The 18,191-nt window shown below is 43.6% G+C and overlaps 1 protein-coding gene across 1 annotated transcript in view; it reads right to left on the bottom strand.

Annotated features, from left to right (window-relative positions):
• Positions 1-355: 355 nt before the first annotated feature.
• SLC43A3 (solute carrier family 43 member 3) overlaps positions 356-18,191 on the bottom strand; it is a 247,485-nt gene continuing 229,649 nt past the window's right edge. The window contains exons 10-14 of the mRNA XM_030186408.1: positions 17,453-17,614; positions 16,869-16,988; positions 16,552-16,729; positions 10,393-10,516; positions 356-4,094 (exon numbers count right to left, since the gene is read on the bottom strand). Of these exons, the coding sequence (XP_030042268.1) occupies positions 3,930-4,094; positions 10,393-10,516; positions 16,552-16,729; positions 16,869-16,988; positions 17,453-17,614 (749 nt within the window). The 3' untranslated portion in view covers positions 356-3,929. The remainder of the gene's footprint in view (positions 4,095-10,392; positions 10,517-16,551; positions 16,730-16,868; positions 16,989-17,452; positions 17,615-18,191) is intronic.

Here is an 18,191-nt window from a genome sequence, read left to right as displayed (position 1 = left end):
TGGAGCAAACCCCACTCTCTCCTGCACAATCATTGTGGATATCTTGACCACGTAACTTGCTGAGGGAGGAATCCTTCTATTCAAACATCCATCTATCTATCCACTCAAGTGTTTCCATGGAGGTTCCCATCTGGATAGTAGCTGATCTCTGGCAGCTTTTTCTTCCCTTCCCTGTGAACTCTCCCTGTGGAAAAGGTTGTGTAGATTTATTCATTCTCTGGTACAGAAAATCAAAGATGAGCAAAACAGCGAAAATGACCAAAAAAAAAAATATAAAAAAAGAAAAAGGAAAAAATAAAAATATAATAAAAATAAAAAAATAAAACAATAAAAAAAAATATATACAAAAATATAATAAAGACGACACTTCTGATTAAAAACTTCAAAATATTTATTAACAATTAAAAATGATACCAAAATAGGTAGAAAAGGACTCAACACAGCTGTGTTTCGGACGTACAGGCCTGCGTCAGGAGTCTATGTGAAACAAATCAAAACTTATATATTATATTATTAGACAGTAAGTAGACAAACTGAATGTTAACACGTAATTGATGGCAAAAAATATTAACTACATATACGATAACGACAGTAATAGTTCTAATACAACGCAAAATACAGTAGACAAAATTTAAAATATGAAAACATCAAATAATCTCTCACAAATTATCTACAGTGATAAAAAATGGCATATATGCATGGTTCAAAACATAAAGGATAAACAACATCTTAATCGTATAATATGTATAGTAAAATCTAACAGATTAATTAATCTCTTTATATGTTCATATGTAAAGCAAATATTAACATGGTTAAGAACATAAGCAAGAATAAGTTAAAAAATGGCGTTTTATAAATCAAATTAGTACCACATCAGAAATATTGATTAAAACCTAGAATTGTTAACATATACGGATTGTATGGAAATGAACAAAACATATGGTCACCATAATTGAATATGAATGAATAGAATCTTTTATATCAAATGAGTACCTCATTAAAAATATTGGTTAAGACCTGAATGTAACAAATTGTCAATATATATGAGATCCACAATAATCTCTGTATAAAATGGTCCAATATCAACAGGAGTAGCGTAACATTTTGTTACTATATAGAACAAATTACTTATAAAAATATGATAATAAACTTTTCTATCTATGTGAAAAAATATATCCTACGATGGTATAGTGAGAATACATTGTTAATTGTAATTATACATAAAAATGCAGATATTTTACCTTCTCACCATATAGAGTCTCATTTTCTATTTATACATCAGATGATTTTTGTATCTAAAAGAAATTGTAACATATTTATGGTTTTGGCAAATACTTTTAAATGGTCACAGAGGGTTGAAAAAATAAGTAATGAAATATTAATTCTTAGCTTACTGGTATGTAGATAATATTATGAATGAACTGTTTTTAAACCGTCTGTGTGAACAACTCTCCGGTTGTCTGAAATTAAAAAAATATTTTAAAAAAATGCGTTCTGTCAACTGTATATCGATATGTAATCATTGTATCACAAAATCCAGTATGATTACAAGCTAAGATAAAATAATGGACATAAGTGGCATGTAAATCTGTATACTTAAACATTTTCTATAGTGAACATATCTAGTTTATAGATCCATCGTATATAAGTTAAAAGATATTTATTTTACACCTTGATGGAACGTTACAGGAGGAGGGCTTTACGGGATGGAAATGTGAAAAATCAACCGATAAAATTTTAATGTTACAATAATGAGCACTCTCCTCTTACCTCTTCTAGGACCTTGTGGTGCTAAAATTAACTCGAATCAATATAGATTGGAGTTGCTCTGATAAGCGTCTCGTATCTATGAAAACAAACGGAGCTAGTGTTGAGAAACCTTTTTAAATGTTTTTTTGCCGCCAAAAAGGAACTAAAAAACGTGACATCAGATCCGAATGCCTAAAAATTGAAACCGGAAGTATTGTTAATTTGTGGAACAAACAGAATATTATCGCTTGTTAGAGTCCTTTTCTACCTATTTTGGTATCATTTTTAATTGTTAATAAATATTTTGAAGTTTTTAATCAGAAGTGTCATCGTTCTCATATTTTTGTATATATATTTTTTATTGTTTTACTTTTATTATATTTTTCTTTTTTCCTTCCTTTTTCTTTTTTATATTTTTTTTGGTTATTTTCGCTGTTTTGCTTGTTGTTTTTTTGCGAAGACTGGTTTCTTCTGTTTCTTTGCACCACAGAAAATCAAAGTACATACTTCACATGAAGCGTCATGTCAACACAAGACTCATACCAGTAGCACATTACCACTTACCCTCAACATCCAGTTCCAATCTTGCTCCTTACCCCACTACATTATCAGCAGGCCTCACACTCAGTTACAGTCAGGCCCACACTGTCATAGTATATACTACTACAGAACTTCACACTCAAATATCGAGTCAGGCCTCATTAAATTACCACAAGATCTCAAAATTCAAGGTGTAAACCAAGCCCCCAGTATGTTATCAGTCTCACAGCCAAGCACTGGGCCAGGCCCAGACCTACTTGGGCTAGCCTCTTCTCTTTTTTACAGCTAAAATCAACATTAATCATAAATATAAAGCTTAATCTCTTTTGAGTCTATCCCTTTGGTATTAAAAAAGAAATCTTGCTGTGATTCATAATATGAGAAGAAACCACTTGGCTTTTCTCTCTCAGGTTTGCCTCTCATGACAGAAGTGAGACTGAGAGAAGGGGCTCAGAATGTGAAAGTGAGAAAGCCTTGAATGAGTGTGACTCACTCTTGAGAGACAGGCATTTCTGGAAGTAGGAAGCAGCAAAAAGGAAAGAATGGGGGGGAAAAAAGAAACAGAAAACAAAGGCCAGTAAAAATGTGAAAAGAGAAAAAACAATGTTTGGAGAGGTAAGGAGACCAATTAAAAACATTGGTAAAAAGATGTTCCCGCAGGTATCTTCACTGTGCTGCAGAGGATGTGGACAGGAGGGCACCATGGGGCATTTGTGGTGGACGTGTTAAAGTTCGTGCTTTTTGGAAGTTGGTGCAGTACAGACTCCAGAGGTGGCTCTCCAAGCCACTAAAGTGGTCTCCTGAATTTTTTCTTTTTTCTAAGAAACCACCTGGCCTGACTACTTCACAATCTTTATTGGTTCGTCAAGCTATGTTGGCGGCCATGGTTGTTTTGGCCACTTCATGGAAGTCCTCGCACGTACCCTCAATTGTTAAGTGGCTTAATAAGGTATGGTACATATGCGAAATGGAAAGACGTTGGGCTAAACGTTGTAAAATGATATCTAAATGGGAAGCTATCTGGCACCCTTTTATTTCTAACTGCTCGTGTTGATGGTTGCTGTTGGAGGTGGGGGGGAGGAGGTTCTCGAGAAGGGGAGGGGCTCTTCCCTTTTTTTTCCCTCTTCCTTCTCTTATATCTTTCTTTCTTCTTTGTTTTGTAGGGCAGGGAGGGGATGGGGGACAATTGTATTAAATCATATAAATACCAAAGTTTATTATATATTGCTAATTACGTTGTGGGAGCTTTTTATAATTCAATCTTAGGTGTTATAAGACTGATAATTTATGCTGACTAGACTCTGTATTGTACTGACAATTACTTATTAGTTAGCATTTTGCTAATTCTCCCAACTTTGAATAAAGACTTCTTTCAAATTAAAAAATAAAAGATTAAAAAAAATAGCATGGAAAGGAAAACAAAACAAAAAAAAAGTGCAAAACCAGAAAAGAGATTACTTCCACAAAAGTTAAAAGCCATTCTTTCTAAACCAAACGAACCAAACGAACGCACGAGCTTGCTCCCTTTCTCTTCTTTTGTGTTGGATGAGAGGTCTAGTAGACGTGGACGCTGCACGTATGTCCACCTCTCAGACAGCTTGAGGTACACTACTCCTGGCACAGAAAAGGAGAAGGAGGTGTCACATTTCGGATTCATCATGCATATGCTTTGCTTCTTCACCCAGCACAGCCGGTTGCTTCTGGCCTCCTTCCAGCAGCTTCTTCTGTCTTCGCCGGCACTCCAGAAACACATTGATTGGGTGTGCAAATGCCAGTAATATGACTATCAGAAAACCGATATTCATCTGTAGTAACACAAAGGACCAAGAAAGCAGGATATTCCAGTCAGCAACCACATGGTCACAAGTAAGACTGTTTCTCTTTCTCAGATCACTTCTTTCTCTACTGTCTACCATAACAGTAAGTTTTATTTATTAATTGGGATTTATTAACTGCCTTTACGAACAGATTCACCCAAGGTGACGTACAACAGGTACAGTTTAACATAAAACCTACAGTTTGGTTAACAGCATACCAATAGTAAAACGACCAAATAAAAACAAAATTACAATCAATGAGGTAAACTTGGGACCAACATGAAAGAGTTTCAGAAATATGCACATTTAACAGCACTGTAGAACAATAATATAATAGAAATATAATAAATATCAGTACAATATAAAGAATACCATAATAGACAGCATGGAAGTATATTCAGATAACATAGATATAGAGGGTTTTTTTCTCGATATGACATCTAAATCCAACTTTGGATGTTTTGATGAAAATGTCTAAAGATCAAGTGGCGAACATATGGATGTAGTGGTGTACAGTTGGTACAGTAGGTTTTTGGTGGGTTTTGGAGGGCTCCCCATACAATATAAGGAGGTAATGGGTGAGATGTGTACCTGGGACCTTTTATGTGAAGTCCACTGTAGTACCCCCTGGGGTACCTCGCTGTTCCGCTGGGATGTCTCTGTTTCCAGCCTGCTGCACCCCCCCCCCCCCCACAAGTCCCAATTGCTTGTTTTTGTGCATTTGTTATTTTATGTTGAAAATGGTCACAAAAGAAAAATGCACTGAGCATAAAATGTCTAGAAAATGGCAATGTTCGAAACAAAAAATAGATGTTTTTCTGGTTAAAAAATCACTATGTTCGCCACTTGAGTGGAGGAGTGGCCTAGTGGTTAGGGTGGTGGACTTTGGTCCTGGGGAACTGAGGAACTGAGTTCAATTCCCACTTCAGGCACAGGCAGCTCCTTGTGACTCTGGGCAAGTCACTTAACCCTCCATTGCCCCATGTAAGCCGCATTGAGCCTGCCATGAGTGGGAAAGCGCGGGGTACAAATGTAACAAAAAAAAAACAAGTGTAAGACTGGGATATGAGCCTGGGTCCCCTTGTCCAGTGCACTGCACCGACCACTAGGGTATTCCAGAGACCTGCTTGCTCCTCTAATAGGACTGGCCATAACATCTGAAGCTGTTATAGAGGCTGGTATGTACCGTTTCTTACACATCTTTGGGGGTGGGTGGGAGGGGTCAGTGACCACTGGGGGAGTAAGGAGGGGGGCATCATGCCTTAATCACTCCAGTGGTCATCTGGTCATTTAGGGCACTTTTGTGTGACTCAGGGCTCAATGCACAAAGGCAGCCATAAAATACAGCTGCCTTGGTAAAATTTAGCAAGTTGCAAATGAGCTGCAAAGATCCCCCTTTATGCATTGGTCGCTGTTTGTGACCCGACCCCGACACCTCTAAGGAACAAATACCTGGTGGTCCAGTGGACTCCTGAACTTCTCCAGAACCCTCTCTCGGCCCCCCACGCAAGCAATCCCTGGTGGTCCAGTGGACCCTGACACCTCAAGTCCCCTCCCCGACCCCCCAAAGGCAACAATGGCCCTGGTGGTCCAGTGACTCCCTCCCCTCCCTGGAAAAAAATGGAGGCAGGAGAGTGGGATCAACACCTTCCATCCTCCTCCCTCGGGGCCCATCCTGCACAAAATGGCAGGGCCCAGCCCCGGTGCACCCTGGGATGTACTGGGTGGGATTAAGCGCCATATAGAGTCCTCATATAGTGCTTAGCCTGCCCAGTGCCTCCCACAATGCACCAGGCAGGGGCTGGGCGCTGCCATTTTGCGCAAGGCGGGACCAGAGGCAGGAAAGTGGGAAGTGTTGCTCCCACCCTCCTGTCTCCATCTTTTTCCAGGTACCAGGGTGGGGGAGAGAGGGGGGTCTTTAGACTACCAGGGCCATTGTTACCTTTGAGGGGGGGAGGGTCGTGGGCTCGGGTCATTAGACCAATAGAGCCATTCTTAATTTGGGGGGGGGGGTCGGGAAGGGGTGTGGAGGTGGTCAGGGTCCACTGGAGCAATAGGGATTTTTTTGCGGAAGTCAGGAGGCATGGGAGGGGGTCCAGGAAGAGGTGCAGGGGGGATTGGGGTACACTGGACTACCAGGGGCTTTTTGTGCTGGAGGTGCCCGGGGGGGGGGGGGGGGTCAGGATGCAGTCTACTGGACCACCAGGGTTTCCAAATGTTCTGGTGGGGTTGGGGAGTCTGTGCACTTGAATGTCTACCTTATGGGGGTGGTCTGCTTGCACTAAACTGCTGCCCATAATGACAGGTCCTGACCTGCTGTTAAATTTTGCAAGTTAAAGGCAGGCACTCCGTGCACAGAACTGTCTGTGAATTACTTGGAATGCTCATTAAAGTACTAATGATTTCCTTGTAATGCATTTGAATTAGTGTTTTCGGTAGCTGCTAATGGCGAAATGAGGTATTACCTGCTAATTTACTTTCCTTGAGAATCTCCAGACCATTCCCAACGAGTGGGTAATATGCTCTCCTACAAGCAGAGAGAGACTGAGAACTACTGACTAGTGACATCTGTATAAGGGACTGTGCAACCCAGACCTGCTCAGTATTTCGCATAGCCAAGCAGTAATAACAAGCTAAAAAGAAACATAGGAACAGGAACACAGGAATAACCAACAGTGGAACACCAGAATTAAATATCTGCAACACTAAAGCTCCCAGATACCCCTTTACACCTGCGAAACCACACACTCTTCCAGGGTGGAGTTTGGGAATGGTCTGGAGAGATTCAAGGAAGTAAATTAGCAGGTAAGATCTAATTTCTCCTTCCTTATCATCTACTCCAGACCATTCCCGAAAAGTGGGAAGTACCAAAGCAGTACTCACCGAGGGTGGAAAAATCCGTGGAACAACAAGGGAGCACCAAAAGAAGCATCCTGCTGAGCCTGAACATCCAACCTATAATGTTGGACAAAAAAGTGCAGAGAAGACCACGTAGCTGCCCTACAAATATCCTGCGGAAGAATAAGAGAGTTCTCCATGCAAGAGGTGGCCTGCACCCTCATAGAATGCACTCGCAGAATCACAGGTGCTGTCTTACCACATAGTAAGTAAGTGGACAAAACCGCCTCTTTAATCTATCTAGTGATCGAAGACTTAGAAGCTGCCTGGCCTTTTTGTGGTCCTCAAATAACACAAACAGCCAATTAGTGGCCCAAAACTCCTCAGTTCGGTTCACATAGCACTTCAGAGTTTTACCTATGTCCAACCTATGTAAAGAGGAAGAAGCAGAAGCCTCCTCCCATGAAAAGGAAGGCAAGGAAATCGACTGACGACATGAAAAGGGGAAAGCACCTTCAATAAAAAGGACAGGACCAGACTCAATGATACCTTTTCCTTTGAGAAAACTAGAAATGGTTCCCTACATGTTAAGGCAGGCAACTCCGAAATATGCTATGCCAAGGTGTTAGCCATCAAAAATACCACTTTGAGAGAAAGATCCTTAATAGTGGTTTGCTGAAGCGGCTCAAAAGGCGCCTTAGATAAGGCAGACAGTACCAAATTCAAATTCCAAAGGGAACCACCGGTCAGATAGGAGGCCGCAGTCTCTTGACCCCCTGGAATAAATGAGACATCTGCATGCAGGGCAAGGGGAATGCCCCTGCAACGGACCCCGAAAACAAGACAGCGCTGTCAACTGCACCCAAAGGGAAGAAAAAAAAAAACCCTTCTCCAAACCACTCTGAAGAAATTCCAAAATCTGAGCAACTGACGCCCAAAGGGGGTGCCACATGTATGTCCTTGCACCAATCCTCAAATATACGCCAAACCTGAACATAGGCCAGAGAGGTGGATTTCTTGCGCGAGCTCAAAACAATATGAATCACCCCTGAGGAACAACCCGTCTTCAGAAGACATGCCCGCTCAACAGCCAAGCTGTAACCGCATTTCAACCCAATAGAATGGGACCCTGCCTCAGAAGGCTGTCCTGCAGGGGAAGGTGAAATGGATCGGCTACTTGCAGCCGCACCAGATCTGCACATCAGGGACAATGGCGCCAACTGGGGGGGGACCAAGACCACCCGACCACTGTGATTGTGAATGCACTGGAGAACATGACAATAAGCGGCCACGGAGGAAACGCGAACAGAAGAAGCCGAGAAGGCAAAGGCTGCACTAGTGCATCCAGCCCTTCCGACATCGGCTCCTTCCTGTGAATGAAAAACGTGGAGCCTTAGCGTTCTCTGCTGTGGCCATGAGATCCATAACCAGAAGACCCCAATGGTCGACTAGGAGTTGGAAGGTTCTGGAAAACAGACTCCACTCTCCCGGATCGAGACTACGTTGACCGAAGAAATCCATCTCCAGATTGCTGGCCACTGTCGCATTGTCCATGAAGACTTGCATGTCTCGGAAGTGTACCAAGCAGAGAAAGGCCATCAGGGCGAGACGTATTGCCCAAGTCCAGGCAACTGAGGGTCCATTGAGACTACGTCTCCGACCAGCTTCCCTGAGCCACTTGCCCAAGAAAATGAGCTCCCCATCCAGAAAGGCTTGCATCCATCGTCACAAATACCCAATCTGGTGGATCCAAAGGCATACTCTGACTCAGATAACTGAGGTCCACCACCACCGAAGGCTGAGACGCACCGCTCGGCAAGAGGGGGTCTGCTTGAGGCGACCATTGTGCCAGCAGTGCCGCTTGAAGTGGCCTCATGTGCACTCTCGCCCATGGCACCACTTCTATGGTTGCTGCCATGGAATCTAGCACCTGCAGAACATCCAAGGATACCAGAGTCCAAAAGGCGAGGAGATGGCGAATCTGAGCTATAATCTTCTAACTTCTGGCTTCCGGAAGAGACACCATCCTATTTCGAGTGTCGAAATGCACCCCTAGGTACTCCAACATCTGACTGTGAACCAGCAAACTCTTGATTACATTGACTATCCATCCTTGATGCTGGAGCAGCAGCACTACCCAGGCCGTAGCTGACTTGCTCTCCTTGATTGACCTTGCCCGAACCAGCCAGTTGTCCAAGTACAGATGCACCGGAATGCCCTCCTGGTGTAGATGGGCCACTACAACCACCATTACCTTGGAGAAGGTTCTTGGCACCATGGGTAGGCTGAAGGCCATTGCCCAAAACTGGTAATGCTCCTCCAGCAACGCAAAGCAAAGATATTTCTGATGATCCAGGAGCATCGGAATATGCAGGTACTCCTCGGACAGATCCAGGGATGTGAGAAACTCCCCCAGCTGAACCACCATGATAACTGATTGTGTGTTTCTCCTTTTTGCATGGAAACACTCCTAAGTCTGATTCACCCGCTTGAGATCCAAAATTGGGCAGCATCCCCCACCCCGGTTTCCTTTACCAATTGCAGGGCCTTCGATCCCACTTCAGGGACACTCGATTCGGGCTTAATCCTGAGAACTTGAGTGGGCTCTTCACAGACGCAGCAAAGGCTGCTGTATGCAGAGACCACGTGGTGCGCTGAATAGGACGTGCACCGGTGGACCTTCTCAGCCTGCGATGTGGCCTAGCAGTGCCCAGCAAAATGTGTCCCACCACCTATACACTCCCCTGCCCAAGATAATCCGGCAGCTGCACTGACTGGCGCAAAGCGTGCCACCACGGCTTTTTTTTTTTTTTTTACCAGACTCCCTGCTTATAGTGCCAAACTTCTTAGGCTGTTTTTTTTTTAAACATTACACGGTGCTCACTACTAGGCCGAGGCACAGCACTCACCAAACAAGGTGGGTGGGGGGGAGGGACCTGGAGTGTGCACCCCCAACAAGGTGCAGTGGCCAAAGCCTGAGACCCAAGAGCCCTAAAATTGCTCTTCTATTCCCCCTGTTCCCTTTATTTTCTTTTTGTTCTATTCATTTATTTAATTCAAACACCCCCAGAAACAAAACCAGGAGAGCTATGAGCCTTACCAATACAAAAAAAGAAAATTTAGAGCCAAGCTAAATTGGGCCAAAAACTGGCTTACCCCCCCCCCCCCCTCAAAAAAAAAAAAATAAAATAAAATAAAAATAAAGGAGGACTGGGCTGCACAGACTCACCTACATCTGCTGGGAGATTGAGAAATACTGAGCAGGTCAGGGTTGCACAGTCCCTTATACAGGTTTCACTAGTCAGTAGTTCTCAGTCTCCCTCTGCTGGCAGGACAGCTTATTACCCACTCGTCGGGAATGGTTTGGAATAGACTATAAGGAACACAGGTATGATGCCTTTCCTACAATACAGCTTACATCAATGTGAACGCGAGTTGCCACACTTACGTAAAATGGATCCCCGTGAAGCACATCCTTCACCAGTGAAAAGCAGGGATACTGCAGGAGTGCTACCAGCGCAGACAGTGTCATCACAAGGCCAAAGAGCTTTCCAAAGTGAGCAGGTGGGAAACTGCAGAGAGAGACACAGACACCCACCCCTCAGCATTTTTCAGATATCATGATATGAAGCTTAGAGGGAATACATTAGAAAACATTTCTTTATGTAGACTATAATGGATGCCTGGTGTAGTATCCCAGGTTGGTGGTGGAGTGAAAACAGTAAGCAAATTTAAGAAAGATGGGGAAAGGCAGAGAATCCATAGTGCTACTACTACTACTTATCATTTCTATAGCGCTACTAGACGTAGGCAGAGCTGTACACTGGACATAAAGAGACAGTCCCTGCTCGACAGAGCTTACAATCTAATTAGGACAAACAAACAGGACAAATAAGAGGTAAGGGAATTACTAAGGTGGGAATGATAAAATATGGGTACTGAACAAGTGAGTAAGGATTAGGAGTTAAAAGCAGCATCAAAAAGGTGGGATTTTAGCCTAGATGTGAAGACGGCCAGAGAAGGAGCTTGATGTACCAGCTCAGGAAGTCTATTTCAGGCATATGGTGCAGCAAGATAGTGGTGAGGAAGTCAGTGAAAACAATACTAAATCAGAACATAAACTGCACAAAGCAAATGAACCTTGTTTACAATCATATTCTGTGTGTCATAAAGGTCCCAGCACTGCTTAGCAACAATGAGCCTGGTTCTTACCCACTAATCCTTCCCTTACCTCTCCCAGTCCTGTCTTTACCTCGCCTTCAATCCTTCTCAGCCTTCCAAGCTCTATCCCCCTCATAGCCACTCTTTTCCTCTCCTATTTCCCCTTATGCTTTCTTCCTTTGTTAGCATCCCATTGCTCATTTTCTTTCTCCTGTGCCACCCCCCCCCCCCATTCCCACACTCTTTTTATCATTCCGTATGCCTTCCCTCACTTACACAACTCCCCTCTGCCCTTCTCTCACTATCTTTTCTGGCTCTGTTCTTGTCTGTGGCTCCTCTCTCTCCTCTTCCTTTCTCCGCTCCCTCCCCCTGGGTTATAGCCTCTTTCTGTTTTTCTCTCCATCCTTGATTTTCCCTTTCCTCCTTTGTGGCTCTCTCCATTGCTGTGTGTCATAGGAAAATGATGGCAAAATCTAAAGTTTTGTTTAGTTGATATAGAGGCGTATTTTTAAAGAACTTAGACTTAAAAAGTTACGTGGAGGGGCATTTTCGAAAGAAACGTCCAAGTTGCAATTTTGACGTCCTTGCAAAATGGCAAAATCCAGGGGCGGGGAAACCTGTCTTTTTCAACCAAGATGGACGTCCATCTTTCGTTTCGAAAATACCATCAGGGACGTCCAAATCCTTAAATTTGGACGTCCCTAGACATGGACGTTTCTGACTTTTGGCGATTTTCGAAACCAAAGAAGTCCATATCAAAAAGATCCTAATGCAAGCCATTTGGGCATGGGAGGAGCCAGCATTTGTAGTGCACTGGTCCCCCTGACATGCCAGGACACCAACTGGGTACCCTAGGGGGCACTGCAGTGGACTTCATAAAGTGCTCCCAGGAACATAGCTCCCTTATCTTGTGTGCGGAGCCCCCCCAAAACCCACGACTGTACACCACTACCATAGCCCTTACGGGTGAAGGGGGGCACCTAGATGTGGGTACAGTGGGTTTGCTTTGGGTTTTGGAGATCTCGCTGTTTCCTCCACAAACGTAACAGATGGAGGGGGGTATGGGCCTGGGTCCGCCTGTCTGAAGTGCACTGCAGTACCCACTAAAACTGAGGCTGGCACGACATATCGTTAAAGATGTTTTTTAGGGTGGGAGGGGGTTAGTAACCACTGGGGGAGTAGCGTGAGGTCATGCCCGATTCCCTCTGGTGGTCATCTGGTCATTTCTGGCACCTTTTTGTGCCTTATTCGTAAGAAAAACAGGTCCAGGTGAAAACGTCCAAATGTTCATCAGGGACGTCCTTGTTTTTTTCAATTATGGGTCAAAGACATCCAAGTGTCAGGCATACCCAAGTCCTGCCTTCACTACGCCTCTGACACGCCCCCTTGCACTTTGGACGTCCTTGCGATGGACTGCAGTTGGAGACGTCCAAAATCGGGTTTTGATTATATCAATTTGGACGTCTCTGGGAGAAGGACGTCCATCTTCCGTTTTATGTCGAAAGATGTCCTTCTATTTAAAAAAAATGAGCCCAATAAGTAACCTATGTAAGTTTAAGTGCCTTGAAAATGAGCCCCCTAGTGTTACACATATACATACGCTAGTGGTTTACAATTTAAAATCCAAAAGAACATTATAAGTCACAGAAGGAATATAGAAAAGCATGGAACAGTTTTCAGCTTCATTCTGTTCCTCTGCCACAATGCCCCTCAGTCCTACCCCCTCCTCACACCCCTCTCTCTACTCTCTTTTCCCTCCCTTTACTGTAACTTTCCTCTGTCCCTCTCCCAGTGGCATGGGCCTGGGTGGGCCTAGGCTCATCCATTTTGGGCTCAGGCCCACCAAGAATTGTAGCTCTTGCTATTGTTGGCTTCATTGAAGTAACATAGCAGATGAAGACCTGTACGGTCCATCCAGTTTGCCCAATAAGATAAACTCATAGTATAAGGAATGATGTGACACTACATATGTATACTTGATCTTGATTTGTCCTTGCCATTTTTGGAGCACAGACTGTAGAAGTCTGCCCAGCAGTAGATAGACTTTAGCATGGCTGAGGTGGATTGCTGTGCAGTACAGCCACCGACTGTATGGCTTCTATCACAAGCTTTCCATTAAAAGTTGGCAGCGGATGCAGTATTCACTGAGCATGCAAATTAATACCGTACTAAAATCACCGCAGTACTCCACAGCTCATTGAAAAATATTCTACCTGTGACCCAAGAAAAAAAAAAAAGTAAACCTCCAGCATAGTTTCAGCATGGGCCTCCCCCACCAATAAAAAAATTGCAGCCCCCCCCAATGCACTAGGCAGTGCCAGTCTGCCATATAAAGGGGTCGGGGTCCCCAATAGACACTATTTTTGTTTAACTCAGGGAAGGGGGTAGGCAGCGTCATGAGACACCAGAGCAATATTTTTAAGGAGGGAAAGAGGGGGCTCATCAGTCTTCTCCATTGGGGGAGGGGGTTGTACAAGATGGAGTCAGGGGAGGCAGTAGATGGAATGAGGGGTTCCAGCAATGGGGGTAACATTATTTAAAATTTTGGGGAAGGAAATGAGCCTTGACGCAAGAGCACACTGTCCAGCCAGAAACTCCTGGTAGCTGCTCCCTTCACAAATAATTTCAGAGAGATAAATTCAATAAATTCAACCTGGAGCATTAGAGCCAAAACAAACAGGTGTAAGTACTTTTTAAAAATCTTTGTACTTCACCGGCTTTGTGCAGATTGTGTGGAATATAAATCTGTATTATATAAATAAACTTATGGAATAGAAGATTCTCTGGCCAGTGATCTCCGTTTGAAAACAGGGGCAGAGCATGAGACAGCCATACTCCAGTTCACTGCTGTCCTCACTTTCTTTAAAGATGGGACCATAAGGAGCAGCCCAGCATATGCTGCTGAATCCATTCATAGAGCTAGGAAAGTCTTTGCAAGGTCTTAAAGATGATCTATTCCACTCTGGATCTTGCTCCCTTGGGTCTGTCGGGACCCGGGTGACTGCGTTAATACAATAACCCGGGACAAGGCACACAGGAGCAGGAGAGAGACAAGACTGAGGGAGGACAAGACGCAGGAAGGTAAGCAGGGGCGGGCAGCGGTGGCGGTAGCTGTGGCAGCCCTTCTGACTAGTAACCAATGAAGTTCTTTAAGATGTGGAGTGGTGTGTTCCCTACACTGCAGTCAAACCCCAGCATTTTAGACTATCTGCAGATGGCTTAACGTTTTACAAGGGAACCCCACTCCCAGGGTGTTACAATAGTCCACATGCGATGTAATGAGGATATGAATACGAGTGGCTAGAGTAGGGATGTTGAAAAACAATTTCAGCTTGGTAACCTTGGCTGTGTGGGAACGGAGACTCAATATGGAATTCTGGAAAGCCTTCCAGATTTTGTACTTTCTTTTTTTTTTTCTATAAACAAAAGCGGTGTGCCATGTAGCCTGAGCTATTCTAGTTTTGCCTGAGATCACTACCAATAAATAAAACCTCGGATTTGTCTGGATTTTATTTAGTTTACTGACCACAGCCCAGTTCCACACAGCTTCCAGACACTGGTTGGTGTTTTGCACAGTTCCGTTCTCGCTGACTGCCAACAGAGAAACAGCTGAGTATCATTCATATAAATGTGAAAACCCAAACTAGGGAAGGGAGGGGTGATTTTTCCCCTCTAATGCATGTTAAACAGCAAAATTGTGCATTATTTTACCTAAGCCAAAAAAAGGAGTAGGGGAAAAAGGCTCTTCTCAAACAACGAAGGCCATATTGAACATAATTTCATCTTTTTCATATGTATTGAACATAATTCCACCATGTTTTGATGATTGTTGCTTTCTGATGTTCACCATATGTTTTGTAGTTTTTTTTATATGCATTGTATTTTACTGCAATTTGTTTTTTATGACTTACTTTTTGATGTTCAACGTATTTTTTGTACACTCCTGAAGCAGGTGCTCAGGTGCCGAAACACGGCTGCTGTGTTGAGTCGAATTTGATGTTTTTGTAATAAAGCCTTTAATCCATCTACACGCCTCCTTCGTTGTTTGAGAAGAGCCTTTTTCCCCTACTCCCTTTTTTGGCTTTGATTGCGATACGTAGGGAATCAGTGCACCTCCACCTCTTCTGTGGTTTTCTTCTCTCCATTATTTTACCCAAACATGTTGGAGTAAAGATACATAATGAGATGTAATGTTACTTCATTCTTGAATAACGCAGTTTGATTTGAACTCTGATGCATTAGCAACTCCAAGCTCCAAAGGAGCTGAATAACACAGCTTGCAAGGTTGATCACAAGTTGTGATATTAATTTACCATGGGAGTCACTGACCTGTGGTACTAAGTTACCACAGGTTATGAACTCCCATCATAAACTAAGCTGCAGTAAAATGCCATATTTTACTGCATCTTTGCAACTAACCCCCCCCCCCCCAATAATGTAATGAAGCTTACTGGGAATCTCAAAAAAGATGTCAAAAGAGGCTGAAGTGAAAGTAAAGTACATTGTTTTGAGGTTATTTTTTGCTTTGACTTAGCTGTTGCTTCTAGTTTGTGCAACCTCTGTGTTTTATATTGATATTAGTGTATAATTTTTTACTTTTATCCAGGGTGGCTTCGTGCTCATTTGTTTTTATTTCCGTACTTAGTCACAGGCACTGCTCCATTAAAGCAAATAATATAAAAAACAAATTGGATAAATATCAAAACGTATTTAGAGGCGAGCTGAATGGACAAAATAATTGGCTAACCTCCAACACTTCCCAAACCCACAATCACTATCTACTTCCTGCATATGAAAAGAAATGTCCCTGCTGCCTAATCCTGGTATACTCCCTTCCCTTCTGTGGTCCTCTCTGCTCCCCACCTTCCTCTCTCCCTGCAGAATAAAAGGATGTTTGCAGGTTATACCCTCCTGTATAGAAAGAATAGTTGGCTAGTCAGAGGGTCCCCTCCCCACTCTCCTGTTCAAAAAGAGTCACGCTTCAAAACAGAACTGGCCTCATGTCAGCTGGTGCCATTTTGGAATATGGCACTGGTGGAGCAGGAGTGACTGGGAATTGCTTCTGTTCCCTTTAGACCAGTGCTTGTCAATCTTTTTTGTGGCTGTGATTCCATTGTAGCGGCCAAATAAAACTGTGTGACACCCCCCCCCCCCATAAGGTGCAGAAATAACTATCTACCTACAGAAAGCTCACTCAAGTTGCGACTCCAAATGCAGGTTTTTGTGTCATCATTTGGGGTCCCAACCCACAGTTTGGGAAGCTCTGTTTTAGAAGCTGGGTTTAACCTGTGTTAGCAGGGTTGGCTCTTAATATAAAGGAAAGGAAACAGAAGGGTCCAAAAACTCATTCTTTTTCACTTACAAAATGAAGCTGAATAGAAACTCATGTTGACATTTCCTGTTTTAAATGAAAGTGCATTCCTAGTTAGGTGGCCCAGATACTCACGCTATAGACATGAAGGCCGCATTGCCCCCATACAGGAAGGACCTGTTTAGCACCTGGAAGATGAAGGTGGCATACTGCACAGACAGGACAGGGATGGTGGCACAGATGGAGAAGACCACACATTGCATGACAGTGATGGCGAGGGAGAGGACAGAGGAGCGGAGGTCGGCGAGAGAGTCTGCAAAAAAGAGGGTCTTTACTTTTAAAATTCCTTGATAGTTTACCACAGACATTCTATAAACATTTAAACTTTTCTGTACTGACAGGGCAGCGCCACAAAGTAGCTCCCTCTGTCAAAGGGCTGAGTAAGGATTTACCTTCTGTGTTCTCAGCTGCCTTCTTCCCCCGCTTGTGCCTGTCCATAATAATCCCATTCCAGGGGGCACAGAAAACCCCACAAAACTGAGTGAAGGCAAAGGCATTGGTATATCTACTGACTGGGGAGAAAGGAGGGAGGGAGGGAAAAGATAAATTGGTATGGAAAGGGAAAAGAGAAAAGGGATAGGGTGGGATACATATAAAAAAAAGATTAGCTCCATGACATTTCTAAATATTTTCCCAACTGCTACATCCTCTTTCTCACATCTCCAACTCCCTTCTCTGATTTTCCTCATCAATTCTCCCTCTTCAAATTCCCTGTACTCTCTTCCCATCTGCCCTACCTTGCCTATTTCCATGGCCCACTATAACCCCTTATCATCTCGTTGCCTTCTGTACTCCATATCTCTCGCCCTTCCCTAGTCTCCCCCCCCACCCAAAGCTTCATGATACATGTTTTCCCCCTTGACTACCTCAACACCCGTTTCATTTTCATCCAATGCACCCTATTTGCTGTTTTCCTTCTCTCTGAATATCTATGCTTATTTTGTCCTCTGACTCTGGTGTGCCCACTTCTACATACTTGTAGCAGTGTCTCCATGGGCAAGACGGCTCAGCATGACATTCAACATTCCAATGAAGAGATAATGGCGCAGCTGCATGACAGAAAGCCAAAGCAGGTGGAAGCCGAAGAGCTTCGAGAAAACACAGCTCCAGAAGGATGGCCCAGACTGTTCTGCCCCTGCTACAAACAAGAGGGTGGCAAAGGTCAACAAACATAGCCTCTCTCAACACCAGTGATTCTCAACCAATGTGTCCCCAAAGAGATGGAAGGTGTGTCACAAAACTTTTGGTGTAGACAGCAAGACCGTGTTTTTCTTAATAACCACCTATGTTTGCAAGTTAGAGACAGCAGAGATCCTGAGAATCAGGTTCTTGAATTCCCCATACCTGTTCCTTTATTTCTGCTTCCTGACTACCCTCAATAATAACTGCTGCCACCAGCCCCAACTCGAAAAGGGAAAATTAGGTTCTTACCTTGTAATTTTCTTTCCTTTAGTCACAGCAGATTAATTCATTAACTGATGGGTTATGTCCACCTACCAGCAGGTGGAGATAGAGAACACTGAAAAACCATAGTGCTCTATGGACGGCTAGCTCCATCTGCCTTCAGTATTCGAAAATTCCAAAGCAGCGTGTATCCTCAAAGTAGAATAACATGAACTTTCCTCACAGCGAACGAATGCCCCAGAACAGGAGCAATAATCACACAAAGGAGGGACGATCTCAACCTCCTGTAACAGAACAGAAATCCTGAAGAC

The sequence above is a fragment of the Microcaecilia unicolor genome, chromosome 1, assembly GCF_901765095.1.
Source record: "Microcaecilia unicolor chromosome 1, aMicUni1.1, whole genome shotgun sequence".
NCBI classification, from domain to species: domain Eukaryota; kingdom Metazoa; phylum Chordata; class Amphibia; order Gymnophiona; family Siphonopidae; genus Microcaecilia; species Microcaecilia unicolor.
This window is presented reverse-complemented; position numbering and strand designations above follow the sequence as displayed.